This window comes from Poecilia reticulata, chromosome 5, assembly GCF_904066995.2.
Source record: "Poecilia reticulata chromosome 5, P_reticulata-male-v2, whole genome shotgun sequence".
NCBI lineage: Eukaryota > Metazoa > Chordata > Actinopteri > Cyprinodontiformes > Poeciliidae > Poecilia > Poecilia reticulata.
The window spans coordinates 17,099,803-17,124,264 of NC_088834.1; the positions used below are offsets into that span (position 1 = coordinate 17,099,803).

The 24,462-nt window shown below is 40.5% G+C and overlaps 1 protein-coding gene and 1 pseudogene across 3 annotated transcripts; one reads left to right on the top strand and one right to left on the bottom strand.

The window, feature by feature from the left end:
• The first annotated feature begins 2,013 nt into the window (after window positions 1–2,013).
• Window positions 2,014–10,962, top strand: LOC103465192 (RNA-binding protein 15 pseudogene; annotated as a pseudogene). Of its 2 annotated transcripts, none has more exons than XR_014087598.1 (2): window positions 2,014–10,049; window positions 10,676–10,962. The product of XR_014087598.1 is annotated as an RNA-binding protein 15 pseudogene, transcript variant X2 (transcript). The 2 variants fall into 2 exon arrangements; XR_014087597.1 differs by having other exon boundaries at window positions 2,014–9,054; window positions 9,914–10,962.
• A 5,159-nt stretch (window positions 10,963–16,121) lies between these two features.
• LOC103465196 (amphoterin-induced protein 1-like) lies at window positions 16,122–23,122 on the bottom strand. The gene is made up of 2 exons (XM_017304822.2): window positions 20,597–23,122; window positions 16,122–19,469 (listed from the first exon to the last, which is right to left on the bottom strand). Exon 2 carries the CDS (start codon window positions 19,404–19,406, stop codon window positions 18,054–18,056), a length of 1,353 nt encoding a protein of 450 aa, XP_017160311.1. The 5' UTR covers window positions 19,407–19,469; window positions 20,597–23,122; the 3' UTR covers window positions 16,122–18,053.
• Window positions 23,123–24,462: the final 1,340 nt, after the last annotated feature.

Sequence of the window (24,462 nt, forward strand, 5' to 3'; positions counted from 1 at the left end):
TAAATGCAGTAAGAAATTATGCTAAATCTGTTTATATTTCAACCAGAAGGGAGAATGTACAACAAGGACAAGATGGAGGGACTCCACATGGGCTGAAACTTATATGATCTAGTTAACATGAACAAGGAGGTTTCTGTGACAAATAAGACATTAACTGAGCTGCAGTGATTGTGAGTGGTTGGTGGAACCCAACTTGTATTCTGTTTAGGACCTCATGCGACCTTGAACCTGTTCTGTTAGAAAAAAAAAATCCTTTAAAACATTTCTGCTGTCATCATAACTCGGTCTGCAGAGTGCAGGACTATTTAGTTGTTCTAGTCCAGACAATCAAATGACCTCAATATCACTCAGAGATTTAAAGCGGGAACACATTTGCCCCTCTCCTACTAGCTTTTTGACACAGATAAGCTCATTTTGGTGCAGGGTACTGCAAATTGCCTTGCTAGGCTGTTGCTGGGACATGTGTCTGTCAGTGGAGGACTATCACCAGATGGTCTCTCTCAGAGGGAAGCTAGTTCAACAGGACAAAACTCCTGCCGCCATTTTTAGGGACAATTTAAGCCTTTTATGATAGTGAATGATAGTGAATTGTGTTAAAAGCCTCACTAGCAAGTGGATAGTGATGGCGCTGAGCTGTATGTACAAATCTGCTCTGAAATATGAGTAAAATGGAGATAAAATTTTCTGAATTGGCAGCAAGGGAAGACCCCTCTGCCCCAGTTGCTGCTGTGCAGTCTGTAATCCTTTGCGTGGGAGTGCCCTACATAGTACGTGCAACAGAATATAACTCAGTATTTTATTAATCATAAACAACCAGCCTTACAAAAAGAAGAAGAAGTGAAACATTCATAAGAAGGGCAATGATGTGTGTGTTTTTTAATGGCCAAAGTAATTTTAAAGAAATAATAATTGGTTTTATTATAAAAAACAACCACTAATTTACTCTCTACCAAAAGTTCAAAATTACTTTTTTTCTTCTTTTTTTATCGTACTTTACGTGTCGGAATATGTAATGCAATATAAATAAATACTTAATCATTTTTTATAAACGCATCCTGGATAATGAAGAAAAAATTAAAATTGTGGTAACCAGTTTATTTATTGATTGATTTATTTGTTTGTTTACTTTTATGGTAGTTTTGATCCATTTGATCCAACTGCAGTTGGTGAGGAAAGAAGAAAAGAAACAAACCCGCCCTCTTGTGGTAATTTTTGGCATTACATGCTCACTCAGAATCCAGGGCTTGTGCAGTTTGTAATTGTTTAACAATTCACATATATAGATTTTCTAAATACCTACACCTATGTCGTATAATTACATCAAATGACAGAAAGTTGCAGCAATAGCAAGTGATGAAAAGTAATGATGGCATTAGAAATCTTTAAAAGAAAAGCAAGTTTGAGCAAGTAGAATATATTTAATTTTTCTTTGGGATCAATAAGGTACTTATGAATTTGAATTGAATTAGCTAAGCAGAGATGCTGTGTTTTACTCAGTACACTCTAATGAGAAGTTATGGATACAAACTACATCTGTTGAACATTTCAGGGAGTTTTAAGGGCTTTTCTAAACCTCCATATTATACGAAATGTTAAGCCCTCACTCCTTGGGATTGTACTTTGAGTTCGGCAGAATGGCACATAGAAGACAAGAGTAGAAGCCGCAAGGAGCCTCAGCTCGCCATGTTGTAAGAGGCGATTAGTGTTGAGTCAAGGGTCAAAATCTGTAATTTGATTCACTAGATCTTTATATCTAGTGATATAAAGATCTAGTGATATATATATATATATATATATAAACTTGGTCATATTTTGAAGGCAAACTTGCCACCTGCCACTTCCAACATGGCGCATGCGTTGACGTATCGTTCCAGTTCGTAAATGACGCTTCTACTTTTTCACTTCTATGTTTAAGAGCCCTCACTCTGCCTTACAATAGGCCAACTGGCTTACTTGTTCATGTCACTCGGGAGCTGCGGAACCAATCAGCTTCTTTCAAGCAAAGGAGGCGGGACTTACATTACAGTAGTGCAGCTTATCCAACATGGCGCTGACGTCGCTTGCCTGATAAGCATTTCTAAGTTTCGTCAGTTTAGTGGTTATTAATTTGAAGAGAATATATTTAGGCATATCACTGAATTGAAGTGGCAGCTGTTTTCAACTTGAAATGAAAGGGAAGGAGCGATCACCGGTGAAAAAACGCACCCGTGGGCCCGACGATGGCAGAGACCGAGGAGGAAGCTATCCGAGCAGCAAGAAGACCACAGCTCTCTCAGCCAGCAACGGCTCCGCTCAGGGCGGCGCTCCCTCCAGACGAGGTTTACCCAGCGACAAAAGAGATATGAGGGACTCAGAAGGACACGGCTCATCTAGTCGGATCGGTAGCGGCTACGACTACGGTTCTTCCTCCGGGAACAAGTCGCATGGTGGCGCTGATATCGCCGCGGAAACATCCAGGTCTGGTTCACGCGGCGAGCCGCGGCCTCCGTTGGCCCCAGGAAGTGAGTACAAGACACTGAAAATAAGCGAGCTGGGCTCCGAGCTGAACGACGAGGAGATAGAGGACGGGTTGTTTCACGAGTTCAAGAAGTTCGGGGACGTGAGCGTGAAAATATGCCGTGAAAACCACGAGAGGGTGGCGTTCGTGAACTTTCGGAGGCCCGAAGACGCCCGGGCGGCCAAGCATGCCCGGGGGAAGTTGGTGCTGTACGACAGGCCTCTGAAAATAGAGACCGTGTACATTAACAAGCGTACGAGCCACTCCCCGGTTAGTAAAGACAGTTTTCCCTCTGGACACAGGCACCTCCACTCCCAGAGACCCCAGTCTCCCCCGGGCCCGGGTTACAGGGACTACCGGTTACAGCAGCTGGCTCTGGGTCGACTCCCCGCTCCTCCTCCTCCGCCCCCTCTTCCTCCCCATCTCAGGGACCTGGAAAGAGACAGAGACTTCCCGCTGTATGAGGGCCGCAGCAGGCCCCCGTTCTTCCCTGAAAGTTACCGTGAGGAGGAACTACTCAGCCCCGAGGACGACCAGAGGGCGAACAGGACGTTGTTTCTGGGCAACCTGGAGGCCGGGTTGACGGAGAACGACATCAGGAGAGCGTTTGAAAGGTTCGGGCTGATTACAGAGGTGGACATAAAGCGGACTGTCAAAGGGCAGAACAACACATATGGATTCATCAAGTTTGAGAACCTGGACATGGCCCATCGAGCCAAAGTGGCCATGTCGGGGAAGGTGGTGGGTCACAGTCCCATCAAGATTGGGTATGGTAAACCAACACCCACAACCAGACTGTGGGTGGGGGGACTGGGCCCCTGGGTTCCAGTGACTGCACTGGCTAAAGAGTTTGACCGCTTTGGCACCATCAGGACTATAGCCTACAGGAAAGGGGACTCGTGGGCTTACATCCAGTACGAAAGCCTAGACGCCGCTCATGCTGCCTGGACCCACATGAGGGGTTTCCCTCTTGGCGGCCCTGACCGGAGACTCAGAGTGGACTTTGCAGAGACAGAGAACCGCTACCCACAGCAGCAGTTTGTGCAGCTCCCTCTCCCCGTGCCCCACTTTGACTTAGTCCAGGAGCCATTTTCTCATCGCCTGCCCGAGCCGATGAGAGTAAGAGACCGCACCCCTCCGCTTCCTGGCCGCTTCAGGGAGCGGGATCCGTATTCGTCTGCTGAGTGGGTTGGCCTGAATGCCCACGACAGGATGAGAGGACCAGGCTTTGACCCCATTGATCGTCTGGAGCGGCGCTGGTCAGTGGAGCGAGAGTTGCAGGGCAGAGATGTCGGCCCCAAAAGGAGACATTTAGACGATGGCTGGAGAGTGGAGCGCTCTCCTGACAACGGGGACTTCGGTCTGCGCCGTCATGGCGGCTCTTTGGAGCGCAGCCCCGGGGGCAGCAGCCGGGACGGGGGACGCTACAGTGACCCCGAGCGCCTCCCGCGCTCTGGCAGGACCACCCCAGCCAAAGAGCGGCAGAACAACCACAACTCTAGCTTGGCTGAGAAACGTAAAAGAACACGCAGCCCCTCTCAGCCAGAGCCCAAACGCAAAGCCGGAGATGCGGCCAAGAGCCCGGCGAAGAAGGAACAGCGGCCGGACAATCCGGCCTCAAACTCCTCCCCGTCCAAGCAGCCGGGCTCCGACGGGCCGAGGCTGAGCCAGGCCTGGGAGGGCGTCCTGCTGCTGAAGAACAGCAGCTTCCCCGCCTCCCTGCACCTGCTGGACGGAGACATGCAGATGGCAACCAGCCTGCTGGTGGAGGGCCCCACCGGCGGGAAGGTGACCCAGCTGAAGATCAGCCAGCGCCTCCGCCTGGACCAGCCCAAGCTGGACGAGGTCGCCCGCCGCATCAAGGCCGCCGGCTCCAGCGGCCACACCGTCCTCCTGGCCGTGCCGGGGAAATCCGAGGACGCCAACAGCTCCGCGGAGAGGCCACTGAAGAACCTGGTGTCCTACCTCAAGCAGAAGGAGGCGGCGGGGATCATCAGCCTCCCGGTGGGGGGCGGCCGCGACAAGGAGCACAGTGGAGTCCTGCACGCTTTCCCTCCATGTGAGTTCTCCCTGCAGTTCGTGGATGCCTCGGCCAAAGCCTTTGCCAAATCAGAGGAAGACTACCTGGTGATCATCATAATTAAAGGAGCCTCATAAAGAAAAGTGCAAATTACATGTCTTTTTTTTTTTTTATTATTATTTCTGTACTCTCATCTTTCTAAGTTGTGAGGAAATCCTGACAAGAGTGTAGTGGAATCTGATGCTGTAGGAGAGTGAAAGTTCATTTTGTGCTGTGAAAGATTTACTGAGAGGAATATAACAGTAAGATAAAGTATATTATATGATGGCACACTGATGTACTTCATACTTACTGTTTTACATGTTAAACTTAAAGGGTACGCTTCTTAAAGGAACTCAGAGCAAACTACTTTATAATGAATATGTTGCCTTATGACAAAGAAAAACAATTTTCTATCCAGGGGAGAACGTTTGATTTTTTTTAAAAATTCTAGGCATAAATTTAATTGATTTCTGTCAAACCGTTTTAACATTTAGAGAGAATTCAATCAAATACGGTCATCGTTTGTTTTGATTAGGAAAAGAAATATAATTGCTCGTCCAGTTACACTTTATAATATATATTCAGATGTTTCGGTTATCCCTGACAAAATGTCTTAAGGTCTCACAGTTTTCTAATTTTGACAGTTTATTTCAAGCTGAAAAGAAACGATTGTCTAACGGAAACATGTGTAATTTTAAAGGTATAGTTCATTTTTTTTCTCCAAGGTAAATTGTATGAAGATATAATCTACAACAGGGTTGTACAGAGAGGTTGCTGTGCTGTGATTTTGAGGAAAAGTGAATAAATCTTAATTTTTTTCTTCCTAGCACTTAGGATTCGGTTCTGTGCTTACAGGTATTGGCCTAAGTTTTCTATGTTATCTGCAAACATACAAGTGTGTCCCATAGATGCAGACATTTTCAGCTTTAGTTATAAATTGCTAACATCTGCAATCCGCAGATTTGTTAACTTTTCTACAAACTCACAGCAGTACGCCACCTTTCTTCTAGAGGCGAAGGAACTAAAACAAATTTATCTCCTTAAAAAATAATCTGAGCTATTTCTGTAGGTTCTTCAAAGTTCTTGCCTGAAACAATTATTGTTAAGTTGGGAGGGCTGGACGATCAGAGCTGATTTGAATAGACTATTGAGCCCTGATGCGAGTTTAAAAGGTAACTTGAACGTTTCCCTTGTGTATCTGTTCTTTCAAGCTCTGCTAACACCACAAGGTGAAGAGGATGGAAAGAAAAAGCAGACGGTTTCTCTAAATTATTTTAAATTCTGTTTGTATTGCAAGACATTTATCAGATAAAGGAAAAAAAAAAAGACCTATTATCACTTATTTATGTACGTCAGTGAGATTTGTCTCTTGACTCTTCAAAGTGATTCTTAAATGCTTTTTGTCTCCATCCTGTCCTCCGAATGATTTTGTTGCTATATTAAGTTTGGTTGAACATTATCCAGCCTGCTAATCTTAACTCCCACCCCAGCAAAGCATGTAACTGTTTGTCAAAATGTCGATGTAAACTATAAATGAAGATCTTTATGTGTACGACGGACGACCCTTCATCTGATCTGACCTGGAAGTAGAGAGCTATTGCTACGCTATCTGTGGACTCGAGCGTGAGGAGAGGAGGAGGAGGAGGCGGCTCCCTTCCTGCCGTCATCCGAGAAGAGACTTTTACCGGTTGATTTTCATGCTTTTGATTTGAAGTACTGTTTTAAATGAGAAAAAGCAAAAGAAAGTATGTGCTGTAAACTCAGGATTTCTGGAGACGGAAGTGGAGAACTTCAATGCCGATGGGCCTAGCTGTCAGACAAACCCGCAGACGTGCAGCAAGCACTTGATAGATCTTGTTTTAATAAATTTGCTCTTTCGTGGGAAAGACGAGTGCCTCGGAAGACAACTTTTGTGACCTGTTCTGTTGGTTTATCAAAGCGGAGACGCTTTCACTTTGACAGCAGGAGCTTCTCCCAGGAGAGGGAGTGAGGAGTGGAGGGAAGCCTCTCGGTTCTGTGTTTTCGGGTCTCGCAACTTTTACTCGGTGACGGCCTTCGTCGAAATTGAGAATTTGCTGTTAGTGCCGTTTCAGCAAGCCCGGAGTCGCCGCGTGACCTCGGCGGCCTCTGCTGTCACGGAGGTCAGGCGGAGGAGCAGAACGCAGCGCCTGGCGCAGTCTTCATCCGACGGGCTTCCTGTGGAAGGACAGCGGCGGCTTCATCGGCCTCCGGCTGTGCCGCCGGGGCAAAGAGTCGGTCGGGCATCTTCTTCAGCAGCTTAAGAAGGAGCGGTGTTTGTGTGGGTAGTTCTTGCTTTGGAGTTTCCATGAGGAAGGGCCTCTGTGTTAGGGCCAGACTTCACACGCCTGACAGTGCAACAGCGCCAAAAATGGGAAAGGAAGCGGCAGGAGGAGAGGAGAGATTGCCTGTAGAGTTCAAACTTTAGTCGTTTTTTTTTTTTTTTTTTATCCGATTCATGCACTTAAAACTGCAAAATGAGAGCAAGGCGATGGGTGTCAGAAACTGCTGCTGGATCCCTCCTGCGACACCACGCTGGTCCGGGACGAGCAGACGGTTCGAACTGGGCCTGGTTTCTGTCTCTGGTTCCGGAGCGGAGGGATGACACACCGCTGGCCGTACGCGCGTCAGTGCCACAGGTACGGTATGGACATGACCTGAAAGCAGCGGCTGGGTACGTATTGCAGTGTTTGAAATGACTTTAAACATGATGTTCACAACTTATAACCTGCTGATAAGAAGGAGGGACTTCAAGCAGAGATGAAACCAGCAGAAACTTTTTAAATATGTGCAAAATTAATGCATAAAGTGCTTAATTTGGCTGCAGCAGCTTTAATGTTTTGTCTGTGTAATGTGCTGAATGCTAACAGGAAAGGAAATGTTTACAGTAAAGACAGAAACACAAACCTTGTGTTCAAAAAATAGTCTTTAGATTTAAATATCTGAAAGGCCAAATTTAGCCTAACATGATTACTTAGTTTCTTTTAAAAAACGCTAATGCAGATAAAATAGCAAAATTTAAATAGATATGGAGTAAAATATAAAATTATGGAATTTATGCAATCGCAATGAAGTAAGAAGTGCAATTAAGAGATGTCTTAAAAAAGGGCCTTACAATCTGATTTTTAAATAAATACTGACAAATCTATGCGTTTTGATTTCGACATTTGGCATCTGGAGGATTTTAAGGGATCGAACAAATGACACAAACCTGATAACATGAACTAGGACCATTTAGAGTTTTATAAATAAGTTGAAGGACCCTACAAGTCCTGAAGGCAACAGACTTTAAAATTGGTCCAGTGTACTTATCTGGTTTTATTTACTGTGACTGCAGCTCAGATTTGCAGTAGTTGTAAAAAGAAAATGGTGGTTTTAGGAACCCCAGAGGAAAAAAAGAAAAAAACATTACAGTGAGCAGAAAATAAGAGTGGAATAAAATAATATAAATATCCTTTATTGCAGGAAGAAAGATAGTTCACCAAATACTCACACAAAGATCATAAAATGGATAAAAGAGTAAAAAATAAAAATACAGAGGTAATAAAAAAAACTGAACAAGTTGGAAAAATAAAAATGTTTAGGCCTGTTTCAGCATTAAAACGAGACGATTTACACTTGGTGGCGATAGAAAGTGTCCAGCAGCAGCACAGACGTTACTCGGCTGTACAGACACCAGCATGGATGTAAATTGAAAGCACAGTTTAATGTTTCGCTCTTCCTCCCAAACCGGTGTAACTGTGCAATCCTGATACGCCTCTGCTGCATGTCCAGGCAACACAACTCCAAAGTTCCTGTTACGCTATCGACTGCCAGCCCTTTCATTCTGATAACGTGTTTAACAAGCCTTTTCTCCATAACTGGGATTATGAATCAATCATGCAATCATGCTTGGCAGGTAAATAGGTCATTTAATGTTAGTTTGTTCAATTTTTTCTTTCTGAACTTGCAGAAACCTTCACAAATGACGCATTAAATCCAACATTTACCTGCAGGAACAAAATGTTTTGAAACCCTGTCAAAAGTCTTTCAGTAAAGTTAGTCTTAGTTTCAGGTTAAAGTGTTCAGAATAAAAAAAAAAACCGTCATGAGTTATTCTGGCCTTTAAATGACGTTCTGCAGGAACAATTTTGGAGCTTTAAATGTTAAATCATTAACGGCTCGAACCGCTAACTCAGTTTGTCAAAGGTGAACGAATGGCAGTTTTTATAGAGATCAGATAACCAGACGCTGCGTTGAGAAGGCAGCTCACCGAGTGACGGGAGCTGCTGACGTGATTTCAGGTGAAAAATCCTTGTTTCACAGAACAAGCAGGAGCATCAGAATGAGGCAACAAGGCGAAGGAGTTTGCTTTTAGTGTTTCATAATGCTAACTGTCTTTCTCTGCACTGAGCTGGGTGTGATTTAGATGACCTGCGGCGCGACGGATCAGCAGCTGACGGACGGCGAACCCACTCTGTGCCGTTAGCAGCGGAGGGTAAGCAGAGTGTCGGTCATGTTGCTGCAGAACTGAGGATGAGCCGGCAGCGAGCGCTCTGGTCTAACGCAGGGACACTTTTACAACAAAAGTCATAAAATTGGAGTTAAATCTTTTTTTTTAATACACCAACAGGCCACACTAAGATGTGACGTTCTGCATACAAGCTCGGTGACATTGTTTCAGCAAACTTTTGAAGTGTCTCAGTGTTGGTTTCAATACACTTTATTGATGTGCATAAAACTGACATGACTGTCATGAACATAACACTTATCATAAACATGGAGTTTTCATGAAGTGTCATTCAGTAAATGAGATTTTTAATGCAACGTTGCACTAAAAGTTGCATTAAAAGTGTCAAAAAAAGGTGCATTAAAACTTTAACTTTTTATTAAAAATGTCATTATTTACCAAATTGCACTTCGTGACAACAGTCATATTTTTTTGTCTAAATTTAGCAGCCATGTTTTTTAAAAATATTTTTAGGTTTTAATCGCAAACCCAAACATTAAATTTTGACAAAATGTATATTATTAAATTGGACTTTTCCTAATTATCCCTAAAATGTCTTGCATGAATACAGCTTGTTCAATATACATTTTAAAAACAATTACTCTTACAGTAATGTTCTTAGTATGATCATTTGTAGACTTTTTAAACTTTAATTTTTAGGAAAGCAAAATGCTTTTTTAAACTGCACTTGTGGGATTTAGAATTCAGGTGTTTAATTTTAGTAATAAAACTGCAGTGACCAGACATTCAAACAAACCCTCTCAAAAGTTAGAACATCAACTAAGCATTTTAACTTTTTATTTTTTATATCTAAAACACTGCTCAGGTCGTTGTCATTTTTGTCCAGAGTTTCTAAGGAAAGACATGAGACTTCGGTGACGAAGGCAGCAGAGATCTGGTCCAGAGTCTGTGGCTTACGGAGGACTAAACCTGCCATATTCAGAAATAAAGAAGGACTCGACATGAACATGCCGCCCCGTGAAGTTTGTCACTCATTCTTCCTTAAACTTACTTTCAATAGAAATCTTTTAATATCAAAACTAATCGAGAATCCTGGAGCTTTCTTGCTATGATCAGAAAAATATGGAGAACTTAACCTGACAAAATCAAGAATAAATGCAGAAATAAATATATGGCTGAATTGGATAATTACTGACAAAAGGACCAAAGAAGAACTAAGCTAAATCCCATGAAATAGATTTTACTGTTTTAGTTTCTAACTGTAGCAATTTACCTCAGTGCTAGTATAGCTTAGGTCATTTTGATTATTTGTATTTTCTGTTCATTTCTATTCGTTTTCCTTAAATTTTTTTATCATTGTGTGATTAGTTTTGTAATGGATTTTAGACATTTGACTCTCACTTATTATAATTATTCCTTGAGCTCAGTATTTATTTCTGTGTTTATTCTTTACAACTTGATAATTACCAGCCAAGTTATTCCTCTACTTCTCTGTTTAAAGTCTGCAGTTGTTTACTTTTCAGTTACCAATTAAACATTTTTTGTTTTTACTTGGCATAAACGTTCATGATGCTTTGTTTAGTCTCTGCCCTCATCTGCTGGATTTCTGTAAACTGATTGGCCTTTTTCTCTGTGACCTCTCTTTCAGAGACGCCAGCTAAGTGGAAGTTAAACCCCTTAATTGAATTTCTGAGTGTTTTAGATCAACTCTTGACATGATGACTGGAAAGAGAGAAAAAGCATCTCCACCCAGGAGAACTATTCAGTTTTCACGCTGCCGCAGTGCAAGGACTTCCTCAAGCAACTGCAACGAACTGCGCTGGTGAGTACGAGGTAAAACCTTGCAGTTTATTTATCTACGTGAATTGTATTCACCTTTTAGTGTGTAAAATGTATAACTTGTGCTTGAATAAAGGCGTTTTTGTTGGAAAACAATTCTTGTCTGATTTATTGAAAATGTAAGATTACCTGCGGCTTTCACAGTCAAAGCATGTTGAGTTTACTTTTTTTTAAATTTTAAATAAAGTAATAGATGTATTGTTTTACTCTCATGCCTCAGATGTGCAGCTCTTGGAAAAAACTCTTAACTTTTTCACATTTTGTCACATAATCGTCCAAATGTCTCATGGAGATTGAGGAAAACCAGGCACTGGTTTTAGAAATGTTTTGATTTATTTTTATTCAGCCTTCCTGGCTCTTATGGCATTTCTTTCTATCAGTTTTTGTGCATCTAGAAACTGAAACTCCACCTCAGTCTCAATTATTTCTGAGCCTCTTGAACAGTTTTTATTCCAGAATTCCACTTTATTTACCTCGAATGCTAATAAATTACACTTGTGTTTGGGAAATAAAACGTGTTACTCAGACCGATATCTGTCACTAGAAGCTACAAGTTTCACTACCAGTTAGTTACTACAAACATCTCTGTACCCACAAGTTCATGTCTACAACAGGAGAACAAAAGTTACATCTCATATAGGTGAAGTCCAACATTACTAAAGTCTTAGCCTGGTATTGAGATTCCCTACTTTTTCCTTCCAGTTTTACTTCCTTTCACTTAAAATGCCACCCCCCAAAAAAATTGTCGAGGTTTGTGCACTCATAATCTGCCCATATTATGTTATATAACTTATAATGGCTATACCATAAGTTATAAAACTGAAAAAAATGTCTTGTTCCACTGGCAGGTTATTTCACTTATAGCTTGTATCTTTTCATTAATATTAGGAATTAACTGGCATCCCAAACTCGAACAGAGTGACGGCTCTGTCTGGACCCGAACCCAAGCGGATACATTTACCAAAATAGATCATTTTCATGGAGTATTTTTACAGCAATAGATAGCTTAGGTGCAGAGCAAGCAGAGACACCACTGTTTATTTTGTCAAGATCATGACCCGTTTTATTTGAACTCTAATTTTTTTACAGGTTGGACACCTCTTTAAGCAGGAAAAAAAAGACAAATGTTTGCTTGCTCTATTTGTGATTTTTCCCATAAAAGAGACACTTATAATTTATCGTTTTCAAAAGGTGTTAACTTTTATTTTTACTTGAGGTTCTGTTTGCACTTTTAAGATGTATTTTATTCTAAGGTCTTACATTAATTTGTTCAAGACTAGTTTCGTAGTAAAATAGACAGGTGTTCACTGTAAAGTGCAAATTAACAGTGAAAATGTGAATATACTGACAGGAAAGACAATAAAAGACGGAACTAAGACTTTCTTTCTGACTAGGAGGAACATTTAGTAACTGGACCTCTGAGTTTTAATTGACCCTGTATTGTGCTGAAAAGTCACTTTTCAGTTTTGTTGTTTTCAAGTGCACTAAAAACTAGACCAAAACTAATTGGTAAAATTGTGTGTCCTTGCAGTGGCTGTAATGTGACAAAATGCGAAAGCATTCATATTTCTGTAAGACATAAAGCATCTAGTGTGGTGTTATTTCTCCTGCTCATCTGGGTAAAAAACAAAACAAAAACTCAACAGTCGGGTGATTGATTGGGTTAGCGAAGATAACAGGGTGTTTTGTTTGTGGCCACTAGATGGCAGAAGAGGCCCTGAGCTGCATTTTGATGCACTGCACAGTCACTTCATCATTCATGTGAATCTCCAGGGAGGGGCCCGAGGAGAAGATGAGTCATCTCACTCTGAATTCAGCCCTTGAAACACAACCATTCACTGTCAACAGGCGCCGTCTTACACTGATGCCATCTGGGATTTTTTTTATTTTTATTTTAAGGCAGCTGCATTTGTTCTAATAATAATCTTTAACTTCATTTCTAAAAATGGGCAGCATTCATCTCTTTTCAACCCAAGGTTAAACACCTTCTATAAATATTTCTATTAGTTTCCAATATATTTACTGCATTCGTTATTTATTATTGTACTGTTCTCCTACACAGCTGGCTGATTTTGCATGCATTAAACAGTAACATGAGGAACATCCTGGTTGTTGACCACATCAATCATTCATCCACCCGAGCAGCAAGGAGATGTTTCACATTGTCCTGTCTAAATGACAACTGTAGTGAAAAATGAGCTTATATTTAACCTCTTCACAAATATGCAGCAGTGTTTTTAGCTCTTCTAAGTTCAGCATGAAAGGAAGCATTTATATAATGTCGAACATTAGGGACTCAAATCACTATTTGAGTCGAGCTGTAAGAGAAACAGAAGCTTGCACGATTCGATATTATGATCAACAGTCCAAATAAGGGTAAAAGCCCAGCAGAAGTGAAATGTTGCCAGAAGTGAGTACGTTTCAAGGGGCAACAAATACGACTCCCAGTTTCCGCTCTAGTAATCTGTGTGTCTCGTATTTCAGGCTGAACTGGGCAAGACTGACTACTGTAATACAGAAACATGAAGCCAGCACACTAATGGAAGCCTGACTGGCTCAAACAGTCAAGACAAGATCCACAACAAATGCAGCATCACTGGTTTATCTTCTTTTGTCTGAAATATCAAACTGAAATGCTAAGAAGTAATCATCAATAAACAGAAGAGATGTGTTCACTAGTGATGACTCATCAAAGTCGTAGTTTGAACATAGCAATTTAATTGTGAAATCTGTTTTCTACAGCTTGCAAATAAAAGGCATAATATAATCTGACTCAGACTCACTGAAGTGTTTCATTGTCAAGTGTCTTATTAAAGATATATTTCCAAAATTACAGCCTAAACTAGTAGCTAATTAGCATAGCTAATGCTAATTAGCATTAGCATAGCTAATGCTAATTAGCTATGCTATTGAACGAAACTGTTGACTTTAGCATTAAATACACCTTTCTCAACAGGTGAGGGCGTACTTTTTCCGTCTATAATCAGACATTTAAGCGACTTGAAACCATTCCTCCCGCCCTGGCACCTCCAGACCCGGGCCCCCATCCGGCCCGGTTCGGGGACGGGGGGCAAACGCACCCTCAGCCCCCTCTATAGCTCCGCCCCTGGTTTATATGCTAGCTGGGCTAACCAGCTGCCAGCGCTATCGCTGGCTAACAGTTTTAAGACATTTTCTCTCTGTTCAGTTGAGGGTAAAATGAGATTTTTGTTCTCTATATCATATCCAATCAAGCTCCTCTTGGATTAGTTACTGAGATTATGTAAACTATGCAACTAGTAATGTTTTGAGAAATTATTAAAGCAATCAAACAAAAACAGGTGTAGCCTTATGCATTTTAGTATTGAAGTAAAAAGCAGGTAAGAAGTGTTACACAAGATTAGATGCTAATTACTGTGGAAGTGAAATAGTTATGTGAAAAAAAGTTAGTCATTACCTTTTTACAAGAAAAAACAGTCCTGCTTAGTTGGATAAAGGATGCACTTTTGGAGGAAAGTAAGTTATTGGAGGAAGTGTTTCGGCATAGGCAATGTAAAAACTGTTTTGTTTATTTTTTTTTGATGTTTTAGAACCGATGTAAGAATTTATTGAACACTTCTTAGAAGGGCTTTTAGTGCTGGCTTCTTTCAGCATACTGCAACATCCAGGTACACAGAATAAATGACTAAAGGATAAATTTAAGAAGAACAGCAAATTCAGGGCGTCTAAATTTATCAGACTTCACTCCACTCCAGCATCTATGCGTATTGGCTGGGCAGAAAAGCCCAGTGCATGAAAGCACCACCCTGCAACTTTCACAGCAGCTTAAAGGATCTGCAGCTCATGGCTTGGTGCCACAGACTGCAGCAGACCTTCAGAGGTCGAGTGATGTTAGGCTGATGGACCAGGAAAAGCAGGAAAAAAGGAAAACCTGAGTAATATAAAGCAGGTGATATGGTCCCTATGGTTTAGCTGTCCAGACTACAGTATTGATACAAATGATTTAAACTTAAGTAATGAATTTAACTTAAGACTTGAGATCACAACATACACACTTTTTTCAGACAATGCTTAAAATGTTTTAGGAACTTAAACTCCATAAGTTTAATTTGGTAAATCTGATGCAAATGTAGCAAGTATTCATAAAAGCATCATAGTGAGTAGAGTTTTATTTGTATTCGATTGACAGTTAAAGTATGTTATCTGAAGCAAAATATCTTGAATATTTCTATGAATTAGAAATGTGAATCTAATTCAATAATCAAGACGTATTTTGAAAAATGAGCAGGGTTTGTATTCAGTTTTTGGCTGTGTCACTGAGCCACGAGGTGTGTGTGTTGGCGGCTGGCTAGCTGCTATTTCTGACCGTGTTTATGAGAGTCCTGGCTGCCTGGATTGGATTATTTGCTCAGGGCTGGCCACTAATGGCCCAAAGCATTCAGTGGATGGAACTCACTTTCAGTTGTTTTCCCCTGGAGGCCTTCAGGGAGCAATGAACTACCAAGGATGTAAGAGCTACATTTGTGTTGTCCAGCCAGAAAATCACACTGAAATAAATCTAACTACACTGACATGGAAAGAAGTTATGCTTTGAATAATCTGCTCATATTTCTGAGAGTAATGGCTGAAAACGTTTCCGTGGATGAATACTTTGCTTATACATACACAGTTTCTGGCTGTTGTTGAAGCTCTTTAATCATCAAAGAGCTGCATATTTTTTTTAGTATTCACACCTGGATCAAATGACGGCTCTTAATCCAGAAACGCAGAACAGTAGTTGTGTTTCCATGACGACCGTAAGCAAAATTTTGTTGATTTTCCGATAATGTTAAAAAAAAAAAAAACAACATTTTTGCTGTTGCGGTGTTTCCATTAAACAACAAATGTAACTAAAATCACGTGAATAAGTTTGATCATGTGATGAGTTATTAAAAAAAACGTGCCTTGTCATGATCCTTCTACCACTTCCTGTCGTCTCCTCCGTCCTTCCCGCCAGTAGTAACTCTGGTTGCTGATCACATGACGCGTGTGACGTGGGAAAAACGTGTTTTTGTTGCACGTTTTGCAAAATAAACCAATTCTTAAAATAAAACACCTTCAAAAATACTGAATGTAATCAAGATCAGTTTTAAAGAACATATAAAATAAACTGACTAAAGTTTAATTCAGCAAATTTTGACAGAAAAGTCAGTTTTTTAAATTGATTATTTCTGCGTGCCCTCATAGTTAATCTTAGTTCTCCTTTTGTTTTAAATGAAACAAGTTGTCAACTTCAGTGAATTACATCCATCTTTAATAAAACAAAATAAGCACAATCAGTAATGCTCCTGTTGCACAAGTCAATTCACTGAAACTTAAAAAAAATATATGTTCAATATGTGCTTCACAAAAGCAAAGGCCACTGTCAGTGAAAAAGAGACACATTAATATTTAAGATTTAATCACACTCATATATGATAACATTAATCAAGTTAGTTAATTTGCATAAGAAACAGCATATATTGTGAAGAATGAAACAAAGCAACAGGAATGCAACATAATGCATCAAATCTGAACTGCTAATGCTGATAATTAAGCGTTGCCTGTTTTGCATAATATGAGCATCTCAGTTTCAGCACTGAGAGCTGCACAGGATGAGATCTCTCCTTTCTTTGCTGCCACTGGATGCCATTTGTTCTCATGCGGTTTGTCAATCAGTGACTTGTGTTTCTCAGTGTTTGTGGTCCTAAAAGCATTTCAAGCACTTCCATTACAAATGCAAACAGTAACTCAGATGCTCATGTTCTTAAGTGCACAGCAAATATACTTGTTTTATGAGAGATTTCAGGCATTTGTAAAGGATTTTTATTAAAGCTACATACAGTGTCATCCACACTTCTTGGCAAATATGTGTGAATAACATTAAAGTAAAATCGGCTTTGCCACACTTCACTCTAAAGGTCTCACGTCTGGATTCTGTGTCTGGTGGACGGTTTCTGTGTTGATCACATGTTCTTGGATCATTATCTTTCTGAAAGAATCATTGAAAGCTAAATTTCAGTTTTCTGACTGAAGCCAGCAGGTTAGACTGTAAGATGTCCTGGGATTTCAAAGTGATGATGCTTTTGTTCCTCCTCACATATACTGGTTTTTTTCTTGACACTTCTCTGCTCTAACCCATTAGCATACGGTCCAGTTTCTAGTACAGACATTTTAGCACTTGAAATAAGACGAAACTAACTAACAAATAGTTTTTCAACGATGTATAGGAGCTTGTTTTAAGTAAATAAGTACTAGTTAAGTGAAATAATCAGCAAGTGTAACAAGACGGTAGGACTGAAACAATTAATTGGATAAATTATGAGTAGTTGATGATTAAAATAATTGTCAACTAATTTAGTAATTATTAACTAATTAATCACGTAATTAATAATTAACTGGAGCATACAGATTCAACATGGGCCATTTTGCTGAAAGAATAACTCAGTCAGAGCAGTAATAAAGCTAAAACTTTGCAAAAATATATACATTTTAGATAATAATAATATAATAAAACTGTATTAGTTCTACTTACAACTCCTCGGGTGGGATAGTTTTAGCTATTTATTTAAAATAAATCTATTTATTGGATTTATTATGTATTTTAAAGTGTAATATTGTATAAAACGTATTAAATGAAAATCAGAATGGGCTAGTTTTTTAGTCTGATTAATTGATTAATTAATCTATCATTATGATCACGTGACTCGCGTGACGTGGGAAAAATGTGTTTTCATTGCAATTTTTGCGAAATAAACCAATTCTCAAACTAAAACACCTTCAAAAAATGCTGAAAGAAAACCTAATCTATCGTAGTCAAGATTATCGATTATAATTGATTGCTAAAATAATTGTTAACCGCAGTTGTACAAGACAGTGGAACAAGACATTTCCCCATTTTAAATGTGGAGAAAATGTTTCCTTCCACTGGCAGGTAATTTCACTTATAACTAATACTTTTTTTATCAACATCAAGTAACTATTGACTTAAATCAGGCTCCTATGTCTTGCTGAAAAGTTACTTTTGCGTTAGTTTCGTCTTGTTTCAAGTGTTCTAAGATATTTTCTCAATAAACTGGACCAGAAATACTTTTTTGGTGTTTCTGCAGTGCATTGATTTTGTTTTTCCCACCACAGGAACATCGGAGCTGGCAGATGCCGCCTCAGGCCTCTCTGTCCCTCGGTGTCTGCTAGTCGTCCTCGCCTATTGGATTCAGTCTCCCGTTCTTACTTTCCTGCACGTCCCCGTGCCTGAAGGCGAATCCTGCAGCCTCCGCTCCCCGCTCTCCGTGCGCCAGAGGGAGGCTCACCGTGGAGGAGTGGAGGCTTTCCCCGGTGTCGTCCTTCTCCGTGTTCCCACCTGAGCAGAAACTGCAGTAGCGGGGTGTGACGTAGAGGTAGACCAGGATCAAAACCATACTGACCACACACGCTCCCAGTGTGGTGTATGCTGTTTTCAGATCTTCCAACCCGCCCCTCTTGGTGGAGTTGAACACCACCACAGTAATGTGGAGTGTGTCGCTGAGGGATTTGTTGGTGGCGTAGCAGGTGTAAACCCCGGAGTCTTCCACCTTCAGCGGCCCGATGTTGAGGAAGTTACCGTTCAAGACGGCGGTGCTGTTCGCTGATATGTTTCCAGGCAGCACCCATCTCTTCGCCATGTACTTCTGTCTGGTGTCGCAGTCGAGAACCAATTTCTCCTCCAAGTAGCCTTCTTTCTTCAGGATCTTGACTTCACTGCAGTTCAGCTTCAGGATTTTTTCACTCTGTTTACCTGTCATGTTACATGTGTGGCTGTCTGCAAAGTCAGACACAGAGCTTAGCTTCCGGAGGTGCCAGTAGGCCACCAGGTCATGCAGCTCGCAGCTGCAGGTCAGAGTGTTGTTGTGGAAGTAGACGCCGTTCTTGAGCCAGGCGCGCATGGCCCGAAGCTCCTTCACCGGAAGAACTTTAATCCTGTTAGAGGAAACATCCAGCAGCTTGAAAGGAGAGTACTCCTTGCTCCGCTCCTTCAGCACCTCCACAGGGAAGCGTGAGATCTGATTGTGGCTCAAGTAGAGCTTCTGCAGAGCGACCATGGTGTGGAAGGCAAAGCGGTCGATTTGAGATATGCAGTTGTTGAACAGCAGAAGTATCTCCAGTTCTTCCAGCGGCTCAAAGATGATCTCGTCCAGGAGGGTCAGGCGATTGCTGGAGAGGTCCAGGTAGCGTAGCCTTGTCGTGTGCACGAAGGCCTCGGAGGAGAGGAAGGTGAGGTTGTTGTTGTTCAGCAGCAACGTCTGCAGCTGGCTGAGATCAGTCGACGTCCATGTAGCACGGAGTTGAGTGATGGAGTTGAAGCTGAGGTCCAGGACTACAGTGTGCCGAGGAAGATCGAAGGTGGCGTTGGTTAGACTCACATTAGAGCAGCTGATGATGTCACTAGCACACACACAAAGCTTGCGGTGGTCCTGAGGCTTCCTTTTTAGCAGCCTATTAGCTCTAACCACAGGAAGCACTAAAGCTGGAAGCAGAAATAGGATGAAGCATCTTTTTGACATCATGTTGAGATTCTTTCTGCAAGATCCTGATTGCGGCGTCCCAGGGTCCAGATCGGATTCTGGAGGCTGTAAAGACACAAAACAAACAACAATTATTACAAAAGCCACGTTCAGATTGTTGCACTGGGATATAATGTGATGAACCAACACAAACTTGAGGATAATTCTGGAGCAGAAGGAAACTGCTGGAGAATTATGGTCTTCAAATATTTTTTATAATTGACACTCTGATGAAGCTCTTCCCGAATAGCGTCAAATTTGCTCATTAATATGCAGGAGCACACTAACTGACTGGATGTTTTGACAAACAGAGGACAAATTTAGGATGAAAACATCCGAAATGCCGATCAGTTTGGAAGAACGTCCCAGAGCTTCATCTCAACATGATTCAATTCAGAAACACGGTTTGGAAAGAATTAAACTTTGTAGAAAAATCACAATGAGTGGAAAGGAGGCAGTGTTGGTAAAAAGCTAGCACAAAGTTGTTTGGGCCTACTCAGCCACATTCTAGTATGTGTGGGTAAAAATTTAGATTCATTAATACATTGCAATACATTTTTTTTCCAACTTCTTATCGATTCAGAAAAGGTTGTGAATTGATTAGATCTCCTGTCTCAGCAGGACATGAAATAGAAAAACCTCCCCTCATATGATCACAGTCCAAATATCTTGAGTAAATCAATATTTTAGTCAATGTTGGTTCTATAACCTCATGGAGGCTGAATTCAAGTACATGCCACAGGATGTACTTGTTGCAAACATTTTATTTGCTGAAAAGTTTGAAAGCTATCATTTTCAAATAGTTTCCATTGGTCTATCACATAAAATGCTTATACAAAACATTGAAGTTTGTAATGATTGTAAGATGAAAAGCGTAAATAGTTTTTCAATGCATTTTTTTTTTTTGTGAAAGATTTTTTACCAAAACAAAGGAAGAGATGCCACTTCACTATGAGTTATTGTGAAGCAAAGTGGTGCAGTGGTGGAGCGACAACAAAAAAAAAGTTGTGCATAGTCTGCAAAAATCAAATCACCAACACACAAATAATGATTAAAATTACAAGTTTATCATCGTGTCAAATGAAAAAATAAGATTATGACATGCAGTTTACTCCGGCTCACTGTCCTTTCAGTTTTCCCTGCAGAGCAATAAACATTTGTCCCGTTGGACGGAGGGTGCCGTGCTCCTTTACCTTCAGCCGGTGTGATCAGGAGTCTGTGCTACAGGACGGGCTCATCCTCTTCCTCTCCAGCAGTGAGCAGCGGGGATCAGCAGTCTCATCCGTCAGTCCGGCACCACGGAGAAGAGCGGGGTTTACCGAGCACACCAGACCTCCTGGGGGAGAAATGCAGCCGGCTGCTATCCGATCCGAGGGGCGTGAACAGCAGGGGAGGGGCCGGGGCTCCTCTCTCCTCCGCTCCTCTCTAATGTCTCAGTCACATCACTTGCAGGGTGAAATGACATTTATCAGACTAGAGTGTTGTAGAAAGGAGCAGGGTAAGAAAAAAATGTTCCACTTGTGCATGAGAAAATCTGCTTAGATGCAGCACCATCAACTGATAGTCACAAGATATCAGAGCATTTTTATGGGTGGCAGTGAGTTTTCATCACATGAACTAAAACGACCACAAAAATCAAGTACAAGCTGTTTCCCTTAGGCAAAACCTTAAATTTATGTCCAGCTCTTTAAAATTAATCACCAAGGATTATTACATCCTTTTGAATTTGTAATTAAATTGTTTGATTTTATCGTTTAAAATCTAAGACTTTTTTTCCCTCCTGCCATAGCTGTGCAGAAGGTCAGGACAAAGACGCTGTGCACAACCTGCAGCAGTCATTAAAATGAGACGTGAGGAGCATGCAGAGCCTGATGAGATTTCAGCTTCAGGAGCATGGACGTCATGTGCTCCATGAGTCTGATTAAATCTGGTCAATGTGGGGTAAGGAAACATGATCAGCCAAAAAAATAAAATAAAATAAATGTTGGAAGCAAAGAAATGATGCAGCAAAATGTGCCAATTAATTTCACAAGAACTAGTGAAGCATCACTCCAGCTCTTGACTGATTTCCTTATTAAAAAAAGTTATAAATGGGATCATCTTTAAGGGACAGCATCAGTGTGTTTTCCAGGCACATGGTGCCATTTTATAGCACAATCAAGTCAATATGTTAATTTCAGTTTATATGAAAAATACTATAGACATCAAATATGACATAAAATCCATTTTAACTTGTAATTAAAATTTTGCTTCTGTTTCTTTAAGAACTCCTACTCTTTATGACATGGCTCCTCTGTTAACCCTTTAGTAATGTTTCTACCAGAGTTGCACTAAGAAGTATCTCGTATAATGAGCTCAGAAGATATGCAGCTCCAACAGGTGTTTGCTAATTGCTGCTGCTAGTCTGAAGGAGCTGAGTGGAGGAGTCGCTGCTCTGTGAGGAGGAAGCTTGGAAGCTGCAGCTCAGAGGAGGAGCTGCGCCTCGAACAGCGGTGCTGGATCCACCCAGGCCTGTTGCGCAGCTGAATGGTTGCCATGGAGACTAAAGGATTTCTCAAAGATGCATGAAAGAATCAAGGCAAGACTACAGGTGTGTTTTTGATGAGGGAATAACATTATAACACGATGTAAAGTTTAAAAAAAGTTGATTTTATGTAAAACTGAAAACGAAGAAAGTGTCTGCTCAGCGATGTGCATGAAAGATTATATAAATGGACTGAAGATAAAAATGTTAGATTAAGTTAACAGAGATCTATTTGTGGAGTTGCTCGCACAGTTGAAAGAGAAGACAAGTAGATAAGTGGTGGAAATGTGAGTTTTGATTTAACCGCTTTATTTCAGTAATGTCATTGTTATCATCAAAAAGAGACGAGCGTGAAATATTCTGAAGTGTTCTGGTTAGATTGGACTTTATAAAGCATTATGAACCAACACATGCAGCTGATATGGGATCCCAAATCATCAGTGACTATGGAAACTTCACACTGGACTTCAAGTGATTTACAAAATGTACTTTTGTGTCAGAAGAGGACTTTAAAGCAACACCATGATAAGACGTTTCTGACATTATTTCCATCTGTGGTTTAGAAATGTTATCCATCTGGTCCATGCCACGTTTATTTCTGGAGTGTTTGAATTGTTTTTTTTGTTTTTTTGTAATAAAGGAGACCAACGCTAAATCATATCAATAGTAATTAAGTAAGTAGTAATAATAATAAAAGTTAATACATATCTGAACAGTTCAACTGATTCGTGATGCATTATTTATTTATTTTTCAAGAAAAGTATTACATCTTTAAATGTACTTTCTTCTTTTCTTTATTCTTTGAAAATAAGTAAAGTAATGAATTAAAACGAATGAGTTAATAATTGAGGTTTTATACTTGCTTCTAATGGTTACACATTCTTGTAACCAATGTTAGGGTTACAACATTGGTTACAATGAGGGCTTGAATAGAACGCTACATTTTATTTCCCAACCTCTTTTCCTGTTATTTTTTCCAAAGCATCGATAAAATATATCAAAACCGCCATCAGACTGTAGATTTTATAGGCTTACATTTCTGTAATGAAAATTGCTTTTTTATTGTATTAAATTACATTTTTATAGCTGTTCCTATGACAGAATCATGAAAACTTTAAAAAGTAAGTGAGTTTTTTGTTGAATTGCTGAAAGAAACGTACTTATTGAAACATTAGGTTTATTATGCAAGCCTATTTTATTGAATTGAAATAACTATGACTACATGATACATGATGCAGGAGTTTTGAAACTAGTGCTGGATTTAGTTGTCAGTCAATAATATCACAAACTGCTTGTCATAACCTGTAAACAAAGAGAAGAATGAAAGGCAGCCATGTTACCTTTTAAACCAGCAGGATCGTAATTGTTCCCGCAGCTTTTGACTCTTTTGAATGAGAGCGATGTTTTGCCGTAGCGCAGTCACGATCACAATGCGGTATTGTCTCCCGGGAGATGTGATTTTTAGCTCTGCAGCTGTCACAACAGCCTTTTCAAGGGCTGCCGCGGTTTGATCTGCACTGAGAGTTGGAGGATCAGATAGAAAGGTTGATTTTAAGATGTTAGACTGATTTTTGTTTCTGCTGTGAATTATAAATGAGGATCCGCCCGGGGGCCACCAGGTATAATAAGGTAACGTCCAGAGACGCCCGGTGCGCATCGGACCATTAGTGTAATGAGTTCAGCCTTTTTTACTCTGCTGAGCAGATGTCTGCTGGACAATAAATGGAGACGTGAATTAAACACTCTGATAAATTGAAGGCGATCCATATCGATTTTCTTTTGATTATGCATTAAACTGTAACAAGTAAAGCAACTGCAGCATTAGATTATTTATAAATACAACCAAAGGTTCTCCAGACGGGTCAAAATGGATGTCAGTTATTTAAACACGTTTAATTAAGCTTACACTGTAAAAAACAGGGTGGGAAAAAAGAAACTCCTAATTTACGTACCTGTAGTTATACGCTTCTGGATGAATTGTTGCCACATTAGATTTTTTTTATACCATTTATTTCCTTTTAACTCGTCCTCCAGTTTATTTTTAAAATCCATTTGGCTGTGAACACAAGAGTTTGACCTCAGTCACACGAAATAAGCCTACATTTTGCTGTAACTGTTTTTTTTTCTTCTTCTTGAGATTTGGTTTGTTTGGTTTCGTGTAAATACTGATAAATACTGATTTATATGGTAAAATTCTGGCGACCACAGCCGCCGGTATTTTACCGTAAATTAGGATTAACGGTGTAGTTAAAGTAGCACTAATTCCCAATAAATATTATCTCAAGGTGCTTTAGAAATGATAATGTAATTGGACTTCACCTGCACAGAAGATGACTGGGGAAGCAGAGATGCTCCAAGTGCTTAAGTTTTTGTTGCATTCTGTTTAAAAATGTTTGAAGAGTCTGTGACAAATTTACAAAGCTGCTTGAAGGAGTTAGATATAAGTTTGAGTGTCCTTCTAGGTCGGAAAGTAGACAGAAAGATTGTCACTATTCTGTTCCCCATATTTAAATAATTAGGAAATATTTTTTTTCC

Coding starts and splice junctions, on each gene's coding strand:
- LOC103465196 (XM_017304822.2), bottom strand. CDS start 19,406: ATGATGTCAAAAAGATGCTTCATCCTATTTCTGCTTCCAGCTTTAGTG.